Genomic DNA, 18,593 nt, shown 5'->3' with positions numbered 1-18,593 from the left:
CCACATTTTTAACAAGTGCAATTGATTAAAAACAAGAATTGTATTTAAAAGAAATTTCTAAATGCTAAGTCTGATTAATATATTGAGCACATAAGCAAAACCTTTATTCAACACCACAAACATATCCAACAACTTCTAATAAGAGGCTGCAACTGGCAGCAGGATAATTTCTTAGTGACTGGCAAGTAAGGCTTTCATAAATCATTGAAATACAAATATGACACATGAACTTAAACACAAGACAAAAAGAACAGACCCAGCTAACAATGCCTGCTGAAATTCCATGCAATGGATTGTGTTTGGTAGGTGGAAAAGGTTTGGTCACCAGTGAGATGAATGTCACGCTTTACATCGTGATACAACAAAGATCCTTCAAATCAGAGATCCAAATACAGAACATGATGCGTTTCAAGACTTTGTACATGTTTAAGTATTTTTACCTTTGAGAAAAGCAGATTTTTCTCTTAGTAGATGTTGCTACCTTTAAAGTACACTGGGCTCATTAAAATATTCTGAATGTGAATTATTAATGGAGAAATTGACTGGATATTCTCTGAATATTTCAATAGTGATCCAAATACAGCATGCAATACTAGCATATGGCTAAGACTTATGCTTCTGAAACCCTCCTAGCCTCCGTAATTCTTCACCAAAATGAGACTCAGTGGGTAATTTCAATGCTGTGAGTTTATTTCGCTAGGGACCTTCTGCCTGAACCTCAGCTTCAGAGGGAATTTATTCTATTTACTGGTTGGAATGCTGATGCACTTCCAAAACAAATTTGATCAGAGCCCCCTTTTTATTATTTGCAAATGTATACATATATTTGCAAAACTGCTATTCCACCTCACAAGGCTTGGTTCATGGAGTCCTTGTCTGTACAAAGCATGGCACACTCCTTCAGCTGGTTCTTTTTAATTGCCAAGACATCATACAGGGCAACACCAGGTTACAGTCAAACCCCTTGTAAGAATAAAGCTCTGTCTGAAAGTCCAGTTGGCGGTCCACTGCTGCCCCAATCACATGTTACAATGCCAACAGTGAGCTACCTAGCAAAAGGGATGAAAGCTGCACTTTTCCCACTTTATCAGTCTTTTTTTTTTTTGTGGTCTAAGCATGAGGAAAAAATCACCTTAAAAGTTTCCTGAACTCAGAAATTCACTAGAAAGTTGGTCTCTATGATCCAGTAAGCAGCATCAACATTTTATCCTGCTTTTCGCTGTTGCAGAAACCATTTAACTCACTTGTGAATATTCTTACTGAAGCAGTGTCTGAATTCTCTTCAAGCATTGCTTTTCAGCTCAGATTGGTCTCACTGCTACAAAAAACAGCAGTGGAAAACAGCATGTTTAAAGAGGCCAGTGCCTCCTCCCTGCATTTTTCCTATCTTGTGAATCTCCCACGCTGTCCATTACGCATATACACCATGCTGCAAACCAGGATAGCCTAGGAACAAACAGCAAGGCAGCAATTGCACTGATGTGTAAGTAATGCAACAACAAGCAACTCATCTGGTTTACAAGGCTTGGAAAGGGCATCATTCACTTATGTGATGCAAGTCTTCAGGAATGTTTTTGCAATTATGTTTTGCAATAACCCTACTTTCTATCTGTGTCAATGTAGAAGTACCATAACACCAAGACGTATCCAGACACTCCTTAATCAAACATGACAGTCAAGAAATACCAGAGTAGTGCTAAATCATCACATTTTACCCCTGAAAGGTGTCCCACAGCAGAATGGACCAAAGCTCTTGACCAAACTTGAAGTCCACCACGACATTAGTACTGCCACAAACACAGAAGCTTTCACAAGCCTTTTGCTGAATGCTTTCAGATACTTCTTTTCCTACAGCAGCACACTGATTGTCTGAGATAACTCAAATATTTGGTAGATGACAACTTTGTTACTGTAGCTTTTTGATTAAAAAGTCAACGTCATTCTGAATGAAGAGAGGTGCATAGCTGATTACTTGCCATCTTTGATGCAGCCTGGGCTTCAGTAGCTGCTTCAGCAGCTTAACTTCCTTTTGCTTAATTTGTGCAAGTATATGCGGTCAAACATCTGGAAAATTTTTTGTAATAACTGACCAATAATATTAGCTACTGGCTACACTGGTTCACTGCTATCAGGTTTTCTAGCTATAAACACTTTTACCAAGAGCATGAAATTCAGAGCCATCCTTGCCAGTCAATCCACTTGATCTCCTCTTGCTACCCAAATACCAGGACCCAAAAAAAAGATGCATAACATCTTTTAACAGCAGGTAACTTGGTTTTGATCAAGACAAAAAAAAATCTCTTTTAGTCTTGGTTAATTACTCTTGAATTGCTGATTTGAGAAATCAAAGGCCCCCTTGAATGACAATCAACAAAAACAACAACAAAAACATAAGCTAAACAGACATCATGTTTACTTTTTTGCGATAATCTGATCTTAGGAAGCTTTATCTTTGCCAGTGTTACAGAGGCAAGTCAACCATGAGATGTTTCTGTCTTGAATTTAAACCATATTCTGTTCATGGAACACTACCGTTTTTTATCAGCATTCCATCTGCTATTGGGTTCCTTGAACACATGACAGCAAGCACTTTTTTTGCCCTTTACACTCAATTTGTGTTTTTTTCTCAAACAAAAACCACAAAACACTACCCACAAATATTTCAGCATGTCTTTGAGTACGTAAGACTTCCTAACTCTCACAAGACAGCATGGGACAGAGAATCAGAGAGAAACAGGTCCCATTCAGATTTTGTCTCCTTTCCCCCAGTTTAATTTTTAGTTCTTTGAAACAGGAGCAGTTTCTCCTCCTAGTATCTTATGATAAGAAATAGTATTACATACTTTCTTCACTAGATATAACAGATTTAAGTGAATTAAAAATGTGTTATCTTTCTTTAAGTAAGGTTATACATATCTACTTATAGTAGAAAGAAAGTTTACACCTTAATTTTTATTTAGCAAGCCAAACAAAAATTAAAAACCTAACTGCTTTCCCCTTTCATTAACAGGGCAGTAGTACAGACTCGTTCCTTTGCAAATCACAAATGAAAGTGCATGAGAGTTGGGGGGAGAAGTGTTCCTCAGACGAATAGTTAGCAGTGACTGATCATAACTGATCACAGCTGCCACCTGACAACAGCATAGGACAGATAAGGACTCTAAACGTCCTGAAGGGATTGCATAACTGACAAAATTACAATTCAGCAAAGCACCAGCTGCAGTGTGTTTAAAGGAATATATCACAAAATATAACAACAAACAGTATCACTTCCTGCAATTTTTAAATGAAAAAAGAAAAACAAGTAACAAACCCTCAGATGCCTAATCCTACTGTATAGCTAGGTCATAAGAACACCTAAACAGAAAAAAAGCAGTAACTACTGAGGCTTTGATTTTCTAGTGAGCTGTAGTTTAGAGGACACACAAGACATGGAGCATTTTGTTCTTAAACTCCTAAAAATAAAGAAATAAGCAAGCTGCATGTTTTCATCAAATATTTACATACCATCTTCCATGTCTTCTTCGGTGTTGTTATGTCCATCAGCCATTGCTACATTCCCATTAATGACAGGATTTTGAGTGATTCTTGGAGGATCATCTGCATCTCCAGCTAACACAGAAAAATAAAAATATGTATATTATTCATCTGTATTAACATTTCTATCTCCAGCAATGTTTACGAGATAGACAAGACACAAAAGGCACGCTTCTTCCTGCAGAGCAGTATCCACTGAAGCTGTAGTGCAACTATTGCACAGGTATGCATCTAACTGTAAAATTCCTCAAAGAGATAGACACTTAAGGATTGAGCAAAAAGTCCATGTTAATACAGAACACAAATATAAAAAACAACTTGATTCTTAAACTTGCAAATGGCCTTACACTCAGTATTTCTTAATCATGTCTTGTAAAAAAAAAAAAAAAATGAACCTTTAAATGGCTTTTTTTCCTGCCATTCCACCTTTTTACAGATATACTTCTAACATCAGACATGTACATTAACAATCTACTTCAAGGCTTCTTCAGTGCCACTGCTTTTTAAAGGAAAACTAAACATTTAATCAAAGTTGTGTTTTTAAATCTTACTTGGAAAACTTTGGAAGGAAAATCCTTTCCCCTCTCAGGATCATCTTAGAGGTAAGATTTTGCAGTTTCTAGCCACTATTGCTACTAAGTTTTGCTATGATAACCATTTTAAACATGTAAATGCCACTAAAACAGGAGATGTGAAACAACTCTGTGAATCATAGAACAGAGTTTCAGAGATGAATTGCTTCAGCATCTTCCCGATGAACCCAACAACAGAACACCACCTTGCTGCACTGCTCAGCACCAGAAGCTGACTGATCACTTCAGCAGTTACTGCCATGTGCTTTTCCTCCATATACATTCTTGAACAAACGCTTTCCCATTACGGAATCAAAACTCGGCCCTCCTTTGCTGCCAGCCCATGGGCACACATGACCCCAGAGGAAGAAGCCCGTGGGCAGCCCCCAGTCAGCGGCCACCCGGCGCCTCCCCGCGCCCCGTCAGCACCTTGGACAGCAGTACCTGCTTGGCCCGGGCACCCACAGCCCCCAGTGCCCAGGGGAGGAGCGGGGCTGGGGACTGGGCGTTTGGGGGGATTGGGACAGGGGACAGGTCACTCGGGCCCCTCCTCCACCCACTGCTCTCCCTTTGCCCATTTCGTGCCAGAGGAGCGACTAGAAGAACGTGCACTCGCTGCACGATGCTCACCGACCCTGGACGTCCTGAGAAGCCAGAGCTGAGGCCAAAGCTGCTGCCAGCTCAGTGAGAAGCAAGGTAGCATTGGGCTGCCTCAATCCTCCCACCACGTTGGGTGTTGCTGCCTTCTTGCAGTTCACAGTACAGAAGGAAAGAGATGCAAACGACAGGCGTTCCTACCCTGGTGTTACTGCAGCAGCAGCTCTGCGAGGAAACCCCCAGAACAAACAGCCTCTGCCTTGGGCATCAGCAGAAACCCACCTGAGGTTTGTTCCTGGACCAGACACAAACGACCATAAACTGTGACACTGACCCCTGACTATCAGAGGCCTGGTGGGTTACAGCACATCTCACCGAGGCGTGAGTGCTATTTAAATGCTGCAGATGCACAGCATGCAGTGCCCAGACTAAAGTGTGTGCTTTCCTCACCTCTCCTGAGAAGGATGATAGCAGGATCGGTTATGAAGCAAAGTCTGGGTTGCACTAGACAGAGGTTTGCAGAAGATTAAAGAAGCCCATGCTGGTAGGCATCAATACCAGCAACGCTACAGCACAGAAAGTTCAAATAAAAAGAACCCAACTGCAACAGAATCAGGGAGGGAGAGGTTTAAACTGCTGCAATTCAAGAAGAGGGTGACAAAAAGGAGAGTAAAAAGTACAGATCGCTAAGTTTATTTCCACAGCTTCCTGCCTTTTTTTTTTTTTCTTTTTTCTTTTTTTTTTTTTTTTCTTTTTTGTTTAACAGCACGGAACAAGCCTAAGAAGGAAGCCATCCATCCTCTGGGTCACTTCTCCTCCCTGGGAGCACCCAGCCTGCTCGCAGCCATACCCCTGCTCACACACCGAACTGGAACAAAGCCCAGTATCAAAGTTGCCATCAAGCTAACTTCATATCCAGAAACAAATTGAAGCAAACCGTTGAGGAATAGCTGGTTCTTCACCAACAAACTATTTTTCTCGCAGAGAATTTAAATGTTGAAATCATGTTTTATTGGGAAATATCCATCCTTAGCCAACTCTAGAGCTGTCTGTGAGATACCGCTCTACGATCCGCACGCCTGGGAGCAGCGTGCAGGGAGAAAACACAGGCTATCACAGCAAAAGCAATCAACTGAAAAGATACAAGAGATGCAGCTTCTGAGAGATACTACTTAGTGATAAGATAAACTGAATCACAATGCATGCTGCTGCTGCTTCTCCTGACAGATATTGACACACATTTTGTAACACAGCCTTAAGATAGGGAAGACAGATAATAGTAACAAATGTTTTCGGCTGCTGTGAATAAAGGAAGTTTATGATTTCTAATAAAACTCAACAATTACTGTAAATGCTTTGCACAAAGCAAACACAGACCTTGTTTAAGAGATTTGCTAGCAAGCAGTATGACAACATTTGTTTTTGAACCAAACATTGAAGTATTGATGTCTTTCTCTGTTGTCCTTAAGAGGAAAGAAATGTCAAATTGCACCAAGATTTAATTAAAAAACAAAAACAAACAAACAAACAAACAAAAAAAAACCACCAAAACCCAAAACTTTTCTTAGCCTCAAGCCAAAGAGTTCTTAGCATTGTACAAGGCTGGATGAAGAAAAAACACCTGTCCACACAGGTCAGGAAGGCCTTCCTCCCGAACACACTGCTGTCTTCAGCACAGCTTAAACCACATTGGGTCAACACCACCCAAGTCATGTCACCCGTCAGTTCCTAGACCAGAACAAACAGTTGTAATTGTATCCTTGAAATAAAGGCACAAAATAATCAACCAAAATTTAACATAAACCACATAAATGAAGAAGGTAGTACAACAAAGCATAAAATGGCCTTATGAATAAGGAGTGTCTTCAACTCCTGAAATACAGTACTACAAAATACTAAATTACTGTAGCCTCCAATACTTTAGACAGTGTCAGTAAAGAACACTTGTTTTCTATCTCCTAAAATGCAACACTTACAACTGTTTAGATATTGTATTATTAGAAAAAAGAATGTAGGACATGACAAACAGTGATGACAAGTCAAACATTGAGGGTTGTACGCAGTTTTCTATCTATTCATGCTACTGCATTACTAAGAAACAAAACAGCTCCGGATGTTCGAAGAGGGTTTCAGCAGTTTGGAGGTTCTGTTAGCATCTGAAAAGACACACTTCAGATACTAGCAAGTTTGAGCAAAACAGCTTTTGCTTATTTTCTGAAAGATCACAAATGTTGAAGTGAATCAAGTCTAAGAAACTGGCGTATGCAACCAGAAAGACAGTGGGACATGACAGTACAGTTTAGGAAAGTGATGAGAAGCAAGTCACCTTACACAGATAAGTTACTGGATCATACACGAATTACTGTGCATCAAATTACTGTGTACTCATCACTCATTAACGAAGTCTATCACTAAAGAGTTCAGATGAAAGCCTGAAAGCAAAGTGGTTATTCGAAAGTCAGAATTCTCTGGAGCTACAATTATGCCCAAGGATGCCAGCTCTTACGGAAAGCATTTTTTAAAATCTCCTCATTATGGACAGTGACCTCAACATCAACATAGGTAAATACTCACAATGTTAAGTAATCAGAATGAAAATAGCAAAATGATTGAGAAAGCCTGGACTCAAGAAAGCTCTTCAGATGGATTCAGCTGGTTTAGTAGGATGAACTCAGTGTCACTGTAAGATGTATTGCTCTATTGTTTTACTGTTCACAATGATTCAAATCTACAGGGAAAGAAAACTCAAAGAATGTTGTATTTTTTTCCTGTTTATGAGAAAGCAAAAAAAGATTTTGTCAAGATAATGTGGCCTCTGAAACAATATGAGGCCTGTTATATTCGTACTGAAAAACATGGAGAATTTCATGCATCTCCAAGATACAGGATAGGTAGCTCAGCAGCAAACGTGCTTCCAGTCACAGGTAAGCAAAAGCCACAGACTGACCCCGCTATGGCAGCAGTTATCTGGTAGCAGTATTCTGCCATAGTTTAAGGCTGACAGCAGCGAGCTACTAACCTCACAGGTTTCAGTCATGACTCGTGTGATACCAAGTACTCACATTTTGAAAGATTACAGTGCTTCTCATTAGCTTTTGGATCTGGCAGCCAGAGAGAAGAAACTGAAGCAGTCTCCGTAGCAGGTTATGAAAAAATTCTGTTTCCTTTTGAGGTTAAACAGACCACAGTTTTGGAATAGCAGTGACACTAAAAACTTATGGTTTATCATGTATGGTTGCCTCATGATGGCAACCACCAGCATTGACTTCCCCGTGTCTCTATGGTTCATACAGACCTCCATGCAGAACCTCCACGACTACTCCAGAAAGGACAAGCAAGAAGCTCCGGCGTTTACAAGGCAAAGGGAAGTCCTACGGCTGCTTGCTACTGGCAGCAGCCTCAGGAGCTGCCCTGCGATGCTTCAAGATGCAGGATTCTGCCTTTATGGGGAGAACAGTGAAAAGACCAGCCTTTCTCCCCCACTGCTGAGTGTTCCAGAATCTCAGCCTTTGTTACTTCACGGAAGACTTTAAAATGCCTTTTAATACCTTTTTAAAAACATGGACTATGCAAATCTCACTTAAAAATTAGTGAAATCAGTCTTGCAGCAGTCAGATTACACCAGCATCAGAGGGTATCAACCACGTGCTGAACATAAAAGCCTAGGCCAACTTTCCATCTCAGTGCCAGAATTCATTGGACCACTTGAAGTTGGAAAAGGACTTTCTGAGGCAGCTTTGCTGAACTGCTGGTCCACAGTGCTTATCACAAGTCCTTTTCAATTTAGGGAAATACGGTATCTTTACAGGATTTTTTAAAGTAGCTATATTAAAATGCATTAGGGAGTACATGATTCAAAATACCACTACCACATTGATAATACCACACAGCTGAAAAACAAAAACAAACAAAAGCCACACCATTGCTAGAAATCATCCTGAAACAGAGCTCAGTGATTTTAAGTGCTATTTTAAATAATCGTGTCTTCTGCCACCACACTGACTTCTACTAGACACTGATGAGACCCATTCCAATAACCTTAAAGAATATTACTTCTTGAAAGCAAACAAGAAACTTCCAACAATGTGGAGAAGATGAAAGAATAAATATCCACCTTCCATGGGAAACGATTGTGCAGACAGGTTACTTCACAGCCCTCTGCAGCAAAGATTCCCCAAACCATAAGTGGTGTGCAGGAAGTCTACTGAGTCAGTGGAACCGGGTTTTATACAATTACACTAGAAGTTTACAAAAAAGTCTGTGGGTTTCCAGTGACCTGCTCCCCAGGAGCCTGGAAAGCCCTGCTGTGAAGGCAGAGTACCAGGCACCACTCCCAGGAGGCAGAGGGTTAAACACACAGCAGACACAACCAAACAAGTTGCGTGATCTCAAGAAACTTAACTTACAACACCCAATCTTTGAACAACTAGAACTGTTCAAAGAAAAGATTTATAAAATATTCCTTGGATGGAAGAAAGCGACCAGCTTGCTCTGGAAGAATTCAGTCTTTCAGATGTGAGAGGAAATATTTGGCCTCTAATCCCTACCTGCAGTTAGCGTACAAGCACTACTTCTTACCTGCACAAAGGGACTCAGGAGAAAGCAAATTAAGCAAAAAGTGTGCTACAGCTCCATTTTTTAAGGCACTCTGAGGTTGCTGTAATGAAAACGTGAAAATGCAACAACCAATTTCCATACTTTGACTGCCTTTCAAAAGGCATCCAAAAAATAAAGCAGGTGCCACCCCAAACATTTTCAAAAGATGGAATAAAGAGATGGAACTCAAGTCGGCCAGGTAGAGGAGGAAGGAAAAAAAGTAGCTATATCAGTAAGATCCTGAAGACTGGTGTGAAGGTATAGATTGTTGCTGCTACAGATGTTTCCATGACTTGTAAAAAAAATCATGCAATTACAGCAAAGAGTTTTCATATTAGCAATATGGTGGGCGATTTGTGCCCCCCCCATTTTCTTTTAATTTTTATATTTTTCCTTCCCTTTTTCATTACTTGATTCATTGTCAAACGGTACTGTGTGCAAGCCCTTAAACTAGAAAGCTATAAAGGACACTAAGTAAAACCTAAGGAGAAGCATCAGAAGGCAAGAGGTGAGCTCGCACGTGAAGAAACAAAATGTGTTGTGGTCACAGGAGGAGAAATGATGTGTAGTGAGGGAGGGAGCCATTGTTTAATGGTCCTTGGTGCTTTCAAAATTTGCCTTAGCGAATTTAGTAGAAAGAAAATAGAAAAGACATTTATTCACTAAAGAGAGAACAAGTAGCCAATGTTAGTTCTTTAAAAAAAATAGAGTTATACAGAAGTCTCTTGCCCTGTAGCTGTCATCTGAAACAAATAATTATTGCACTATTGACTGAATTGCAAATCCCCCACAGTCAGAAACGATGCTACGCAAGACAGTAAATGAAGAAAACATTATTGGGATGGGAAAACTTCCTGGAAGCAGACTCATCCCTGCCATGCCTACAGAACATTTAACAATGACTAGACAGACAGTAATGCTGTAGCCACCGCTTATTACACTGATCAATCATTATATTGCTGTTGTCTTGTATTCCTATCATGACATCTGCCTGTTAAAGAGAACATTTTGACAAAATACAGGACGGCAAGAGTGTTTTTATGGCATGTCAGTGTACCTAATGAATCCAAAAAGGTATGATCTTAGTACGTTACAGGATTGTTACATCCTCAGATAAACCAGAATTACTCCCCTAAGAAACTTCTGAACACCAAACGTGCATGAGAGACATACCATGGTAAATAATATCTGAAACGTCATCCTACTAAGAAAGCTATCATTACTTGAAAGTAAAAGGGAGGTACAATGGAACTTCACGAATAGAAAAGTAGCTGAGAACAAACAGCCTACATAGAAGCGATTCCCTGAATGAGGCAGATAAATGAGTTGCTGCAGCAAATTGCTTATATTTAGAGATAACATTTTGTTTTGTAAAATGCTTATCGGTATGCTGAAGCCTTAAAAAGGCGACTAATTTTTTATAGACATATATAAATCATTTAAGGTATTATCAATACAATTATTCAGTGGATCAAAAGCTGCCATTTAAGAAGTCACCACACCTCCCCAAATTTACTAAACCAAGCAGTGACTAAATTACTGCCAGCTTTCAGCAGTTTAACTCATCGCTTTATGAATAATTCAGTGTCAAATGAAAGACTGCATGAACCAGAGTTCAGCTTGGACACTAGCAACACACCTATAATTATCCAACATATTTACAACTTTATACTTCTGCTGGAGCAGTTTCTACAGATTGCTTTCTCAACGTATTTTAAGAAAATTTTCACACACTTTTAAAGCTCGAAGTGTTTAATAACTTGGGGTACGCAACAATACCAGCGTGACTTTTTTCTTCAATACAGTGATATTTCTCTGAAAGATGCCAACCTCTCACTAACCTGTTTTTACCCCTTCCACAGTGCCACAAGCTCCTCAGCAGTCATCTGGGCAAGAGAAAGTCTGCTGAGAATCACTCCATAGTTTGTTTTATTAGTCTGCTGAGCTTTGCTAGCTTAGGTTACACGTGTAGAAAACTACCGGACCCGGAAGAAAAAGGAAAGACGACTGCTTCTGGCTCCTATGTAGTACTCAAAACAGTAAACAGAACAGTTGACAAGACAAATAATTTTCTTTCACGACACGGAAAGGCTGAAACATCAGAAGTATCACGACCTATTATTGCAACAACCACTGGACTTTCACTGCCTTCTGTTCACGCATCTAGAGGAGCACGGCTAGAGAAGCAACCATCCTAACTCGTTAAGTCTTGTCTCTGCGCATTCCAGAGATGATAGCATGATTACATTTTTGCTGAAGACAAGGCACTTGATCCCAACCTACTGAACACACCCTAAACAATGTGTTTTTCCAGTATCACACCCCTCTTCATGTTTTACTGCTCTACTGACTAATTAATTGACTTATCTCTTGCAACAACAAACACTAATCTCTTCGGCAATCATCACTAGAAGGGCTGAAAACCTACTTAAAGAAAAGTGAACTTCTAACATAGGGAAAATGATGCATTCTCAACTGAAGCCAGGGCAGTCCAAGCATCACGGAGCACTTCTGTTTACCTGTGACGCTACACTCAGCATGCCGCAGTGCTGTGATCACATTCTTTGTGTTTTAAAGAGATACAAATTAATAATTAAATAAGCTTATTTGGGTAGTACTATGAACACATTATGGGGCTCATGATTATGCTCCCTTTAGCCTGATAAACTTCTCTTTCAAGTTTAGAAAAGCATACGGCTCCACCACCTGAGCCAGCCTAATTTTGACCTGTCAGTCAGCTACATACATACCCAGAACTCACCTCTGTATCATCTTGGCTGAGTACACTTCTCAGATTCTAAAGTTCTGGGTTATTAAAGCAAAATACCATGGCTGAATTCTTGCTACAAACTTAGAGCAACAAAAAACCTTTGCACTTGTAACAATAATAAAGAATATTACTTTACCCTTTCTTAAAATGAGGGTTAGTATGATTATATACAGTACTTGTACAACGAGCTCTGGAAGGTAGGATGATTTTGTGTAGTTACTTTTGTAACCTAGTTAAAACATCATTAGCCATCACTTTAATTTCTGAAATACTCATTGAGGATGCATTTGTGCTTACAGGAATCACTAATTGTGCTGCTCACTGCTAAACACTGTCTGGGCATACACTGAGCTTTCCTGACACCAGTGGCAGCATGGAGAGGTAGCATGGGCACAGGAAGTCTGATTTTGTCATAATACTGACATGATTTTCTGAAACTGAAAACATAGTTCGTCTGCCCATGTTAGAGTTTAAAAGCAAACCCAATTTTCCAGCAGAGAGCATTAGTGGATAATACAGATTTTGCACTGCAGTGACACTAGCACACAGGATGGGGGGATGACACGACGTGGACCACTTTTAGCCTCATACCTTGTCTGTAAGTAGGACTATCAGTAATTTCTTGCCCAGGGTCTGTTTAGAAAAAACACCACCACCACACCATTAACAGATCACTCCACACTAGACGAAGTGCAGTCTATGCACATCGGAGACTTCACACCTGAGATCCAACACCATCGGCACTTCTTCCCATGACTCAGAAGTGCTTTTAGTGGTCTTCCTTTACCATCACAGGTTTGCTAGCACTGATTCTGTTCCATCTCTTCTTTACACACTGCAACATGCAGAAAAATGGGGCAGGACACAGGGCAGGACCACAGAAATCTGATGTGCTTGTTACAGGCTCTCAGTAGTTCTGAGAGCAGCCTAGTAAAAAGGAAAGGCAAACAAACCAGACTCCGGAGAACAACCTTAAATGCTGTTATGTGATTGTGAGAAAGAAAGAAAGTGGAGTTAATGGTATTTCTTTCTCATTGGAGAACACAAGCAACTCTAAATCTAGGCTTTTGTGCTGAGCTGTGAAGGAGTCTAAATCAAATGTGCTCACAAGAAATGACTCCTCTTAGCCTAATTATGCAACTACTAAACCTGTTTTAAAGGTAACTATTACAGCATAGCAGCTATAACCACAAGCCAAGTCACCTACAGACTTGGTCTGGCAGATCCATGGCAAGTTTCTGATGTGTAAACACTGCTTGGTACGCAGAGCATGGGGACCTAGGACACTTAAGCATCATGCACGTACTGCTCAGTTTGGATGCACAGGTAGGAGGTCTTGGGACCTGCTATCCACAGTATCTGACTGCATTGTTCTTGAAGTGGTACTTGTAAAAAAAACAACTGCCACGGGCTCTAATTAAGCATGCTGAATGCTACAATGATCTGAACTATTACACGGAAGCAAAGAGATACGCTTTGTTTTATAAGGGAGAACTGTACATGCTGCTGTGTGTGCTGGTTTGTCTTGTACACTTAGCTTTTATTTTGTAGTTAAAACGAATTCAGAATGAGGGCAGAGAAAACAGAGTAGATATATTCATTCCCCGTACAGAAAAGGTGACTAAATGAGGGTAAGAAACATGCCAGACAGAACCTGGGGCAGGGAGACAAAGGATGCCCAAGAAAATGATTATTTTCCACTTGCAAAGTAAGGGGCATTACATTAAATTCCATGAAATTTAAATTACGGTAGGCAAGCAAATAAAATAATTTTTCAAGAATCACATGAAATATACAGAGGATGCTGTGGAGCTCAAGCCACCTTACTAGCACTTTTTGTCTCAGAAGCAGTGGTGTGGGTTCAAAACAGGAGGTCCACAAAGCAGAGTGCTACCAGCGGCATGGGGGGGGCCTGGTGGGGACAAGGAGTAGTGGTGGGGAGGGATGCTACTGGGGGTGTCCTGCCAGGCCCCAGGTCTTACAGCTCAGGGACATCCTGGCCTGTGGATGGTGCCTCTGCTTTTGAAAATTCCCTGTGAGGGTGTCCCTCACTTTTCAAATCAGCACACATCGCCGGAGTTTACAAGATCCCAGCAAAGAGTGCCACCGTTTAGCTGTCGTACAAAATAACTCTTTCTTTTTGTTTTCAACCTACCCTCTGATGTTGCATTTGACATTCTCCAGTTCTTAAACTGCTGCTTCTTCTCCTTCTGCTACTTGTGCCTTCCAGGCTTTTATCGTATCTTTCCTCAGTTATCCATGAAGGTAGTGCCAGACAGCTGCTTCCTAGTCTATATAGTCGTTACAGCTACAACAGCCATTTAATACGTTTGATGATTTTTATTTTCCTTGTTGCACTTTTTTTTTTTTCCTGGACCTTTTCAAAATGGAGAAAAAAAGCAAAAAAGCAAGGCTGTTAAACCAGGCTGCACTCAGTATTCAAGATGCAGAACCACGGTGAACTTATACAAAGCATATATTATTCCCATTCACTTCCAAAAGCAAAGAAATGAATGGAAGATGACTCCATCAAAAGCTGTTAAAACACCAGGAGGCAGCCTAGGGAGCTTCAGAAAACCCTCAGGGCGCGGGCAGTGGAGAAGTGAGTGCTCCATGTCTTAACATTCACCATAGGCATCTGCTGCTGACAACCCTCAAGACACAAGGCACCAGGTTACACACAATGTTTGCTTAATACAGGATGCCTGATCTCACGGAGATATGTGGGGTTTCCATAAGAAGCTTTTGACCCAAAAAATCTGTAAACAGCCTAAACAGGAACAGCGTAGGAAAAAAAATCCAAGGTTCCTAACTCAGAAGACAGTTTTAGACCATCTATAATCCTTAGTGTGAATACAACTTTGGTGTTCAGACTAACGGAGCACCTGGGTTGTTTCCCTTCCACTTCCAGAAAAGCAATCCCGGCTGCTGGGGCGCACCCATGTGGAAGGGCTTTGGGGCGCAGGCTGAGCCCCGGCTCCCCACCCAGCCCTGTACCCAGCGTGGGGGCCTCCCCTCCCATGACTCCCTCCAATTCCCTCTGAAGGTTTCCTCCTCGCTCGACCTGTGGCCACGGGGCGCTGAGCTGGGCCTGCGGGCATCCAGCCCCTCAAGATGCAGCCAGTGCTGGGGTCATGGTTACACGTGGGGGTTAACGACAACAAAAGCCCTGAATGATTTCAGTCCTTTACGGGAACTGACATACATGCACACATCCACGCCTGCCAAAGGAGGAGCTCGTAAGGTTTCCTCAGAAAGGCAAGGAGCGCTGCCACCAAAAGCATTATTTCCTCGTGGAATTCAGTTTGCAGCATGTTTAGGTTTAATAACACAAGTTGCGAGCAAACATATTCGTAAGCGATGATTTTAAGAGATTCCTACTACAAAAATCTATGCTTTGGGTTAATCTCACCATTCATTTTCACTGTAATTAACAAAAAGTAATTATGCTGTCATCTAAAACTAACAACCGCAGAGTGAGCAAAACAAGAAACGTTCCCTTTTCAGAAGGGATGCTTTACGATGGGCTAGAACAAAACAGTTTCTTGTCCAAAATGCAGATTACAGAATTTCTATATTCCACCAGTTCCCCAAATTCCGGAAAGATATTGTTCCCATGAGTTTTTGAGGTTGTTATTCAATAAGCTAAGTTTCCAGATCTCCCTTGTTAGCACTTTTCCACATTTGATAAAAACTTCAGCTGGACAACAACAACAAGCAGAAAAGGACAGACCTGGCTCTGTTCAGCCTGAAGAAAAGACGACCAAGGGGGAATCTTATTAATGTTCATAAATCCCATATGCGTGGGAGACAGAGGGATTTGGCCAACCTCCTTTCCGTTGTTTGTGGGGACAGGACAAGGGGCAACGGCCACAAAATGGAGCCCAGGCAGTTCTGCACCAACATGCGAAAGAACTTCTTCATGGTGAGGGTGACGGAGCACTGGGACAGGCTGCCCAGGGAGGTTACTGGGTCTCCTTCTCTGGAGATATTCAAGGCCTGTCTGGACGCCTACCTGGGCAGCCTGCTCTGGGGAACTTGCTTTGGCAGGGGGGTTGGACCCGATGATCTCGTGAGGTCCCTTCCAACCCCTACAGTTCTGTGTAGAAAACCCATCCTGCATGTCAGAAGTGGGCCCATTTGGGCAGCAGTTTCCACAAAGATTTTTGGGGTCTGGCCACTCCCAAGAAACCACAGCCATTACACTTCTGGCTAGCATTAATTTAATGAATCATCTGCCGAGTGGCTGCTCTGCCTTTTCAGTCCTTGCAGTACAAATGCTGGCAATCACTGAAAAAGCCTTAACACGGGACTGAATCCAGAGTCTTCCTCGGTCTTCACAACAGAATCAGCAGGTCCCAGCGCAGTTTAGGCTTTGCTCAGCATTCACTTTTACATAAGATTTAAACTTGATTTTCCCTTTCATTCTGACAGTAACCTATTTTTTTCCACTGCAGCGCTACTGTGGGCAAATAATTACTTGGGCTCCAAGAAAGAGGTGGTTATTGCTGGAAAGCGTCTGAACATCAGCTTCTCCTTACTGCTTTAAAAATGGAATTTACTATACTGAAAACATCCAAACACCAGCAGGCACCAACATCAGTATTAAACCATGTTGATTATTTCATACTATCTACATGAAGAACACCTCTCTTTGTTTAAAGAAAGTTAAGCCACAGCTCCAAAACCCTTTCCTGTAGAAACTTTAGGACTCGCTGGCATGGGCTTCCATTATTTACAGAGGAATTCATAGAAGACTGCAGGACAGGAATTTTCTAATTCTCACTTAAACACTCCACTGACAATTTTATCGCTTTTTTTGTCAGCAACTTGAAGCCTTTTTTTTTTTTTTTCCCCTTTTGAATGAAAACATAAGAAAACTTTTAAGAAGTAACCAAAAAGTTTTTCCTGTTTGACTACTCAAGCGTTAAACATCCACCCAATTGTTCTGGTGCCAAAGGGCTGCCACAGGACCACATAGCCAACTTCTCATATTTGTTAAGCAAACACAATCAGAAAAGAAGTATACTTTGTATTTTAGAGAAAACAATACACGTACACAGAAGGCACAATGCTGCAGACATTTTGAGGCCAGATTTCTCTTCCAAAACCTAATGTAAATGCACCAAAATCAATGAGGCAGAAATACTGCTGTAGATGCCCCCATATCTGCACCAGCTGAGAACAGCTACACTCAGGTCTCCAAAAATCAAGCATCTTGGAAAACAAACAAGAATGAAAAGAATACCTACTGATAAACACTGCAACACCTGTAAATCAGCAACCATTTTAATGTGATTCTTTATCACAGACACAGCTTCTTGAACTGTACACATCATGCAGTATCATTTGTAGCTGCACGCCTCAAAAATACATGGTTTATGCAAACTGTGCAAAAAAAACTATTTTAGAAACAGAAATTTGAGAGACATTCAAGAAATGAGGCCATCCACCTAAGCAATTTAGATTTCACCTTGCAGTCCAACCAAGTGACTGACAGGTGTGGAGGTGATGCTTTGGACAGACTTTGTTTTATACGATGGGGCTCTTGCATATTGCAGCTCTCTCATTAACGCCCCGATGTGTCAGAACCCCAAATAACTATTTCTCCATAACCCTCTCTCCAACCCATTCCAAGGTTAAGAGCACTTCATGTCCTCCACAGCCTTTTCTCCCCTGAAAGGCATTGGATTTCCCTCCATCAGGAGCCACCCCACTGCACCTGCAGCGCCCTCCCAGTACCTCCAGCTGACTGGAGGCAGCATTTCAAAGTGTCCATGCCACATGCTGAGGAACATTTAGCTCTTTACTTCAGAGCCTTCCTGATAAAGCTTTAGTTTAGTTTTCTTTAAGAATGGAGAAAGAATACCAAGTTGGACACAAATTTTATCCCTTTGAAAAGCCAGTCACCTCACATGGGGCAATGATAACAACTAGCACACTGCTGAGCAAAACTGCATTCTGAAGAGTGAGTTTTACTTTACTGTTTACACATTTGTTGTGTATTTGCTTTCTTATTTATTGCATATTTCATTTGTTGCTCCACGAGCCAAGCCCTCAGACTGTATTTCAATAGCATTCTGGACAACCATTCTCAGAGCACAAAGCCAACAAAACAGACTTGAAAATGTGTTTTAGAGCAGCTGACTACTGCATGTCAGCCACTGAATTAAATCTTTCTTACGCTCTGCAAAACACCCTAATTCCACAAATACACTCCCAATCTCAATACTCTATTCTTTCTGGCAAATCTTCCTAACTACTGCTATTTTTGCTCCATTGCTTGCACCACTCATCTGAAGCAAATTTTGAGGACTTCCAAAATTAATTACTGCCTTCCTGCTTTGCCTCTGGCAAGAAGCTGGTACAAACATCACCACCAAATTAAGCTGTATCTCAACCCCCTTATTCTATTGATGATGAATGGTTCTTCCTTTGTCTCAGTAAACCCGTAAGTCCCAAAAGTCTTCTCCCCACCCTTTATTTTCCTCTCAAATGATATATCGCTTGTGGCTTGTGTC

The 18,593-nt window shown here is 41.2% G+C and overlaps 1 protein-coding gene across 1 annotated transcript in view; it reads right to left on the bottom strand.

Moving 5' to 3' along the window:
- Positions 1 to 18,593, bottom strand: part of USP7 (ubiquitin specific peptidase 7) — a 71,582-nt gene that overhangs the window by 36,656 nt on the left and 16,333 nt on the right. Inside the window, exon 2 of the mRNA XM_084296201.1 lies at positions 3,508 to 3,612. Coding sequence (XP_084152327.1) covers positions 3,508 to 3,612 — 105 coding nt within the window. The remainder of the gene's footprint in view (positions 1 to 3,507; positions 3,613 to 18,593) is intronic.

Source organism: Netta rufina, assembly GCF_964035555.1.
Source record: "Netta rufina genome assembly, chromosome: 15".
NCBI lineage: Eukaryota > Metazoa > Chordata > Aves > Anseriformes > Anatidae > Netta > Netta rufina.
The sequence above is the reverse complement of the archived record's forward strand: the minus strand, read 5'-3'. Positions and strand labels throughout refer to the sequence as shown.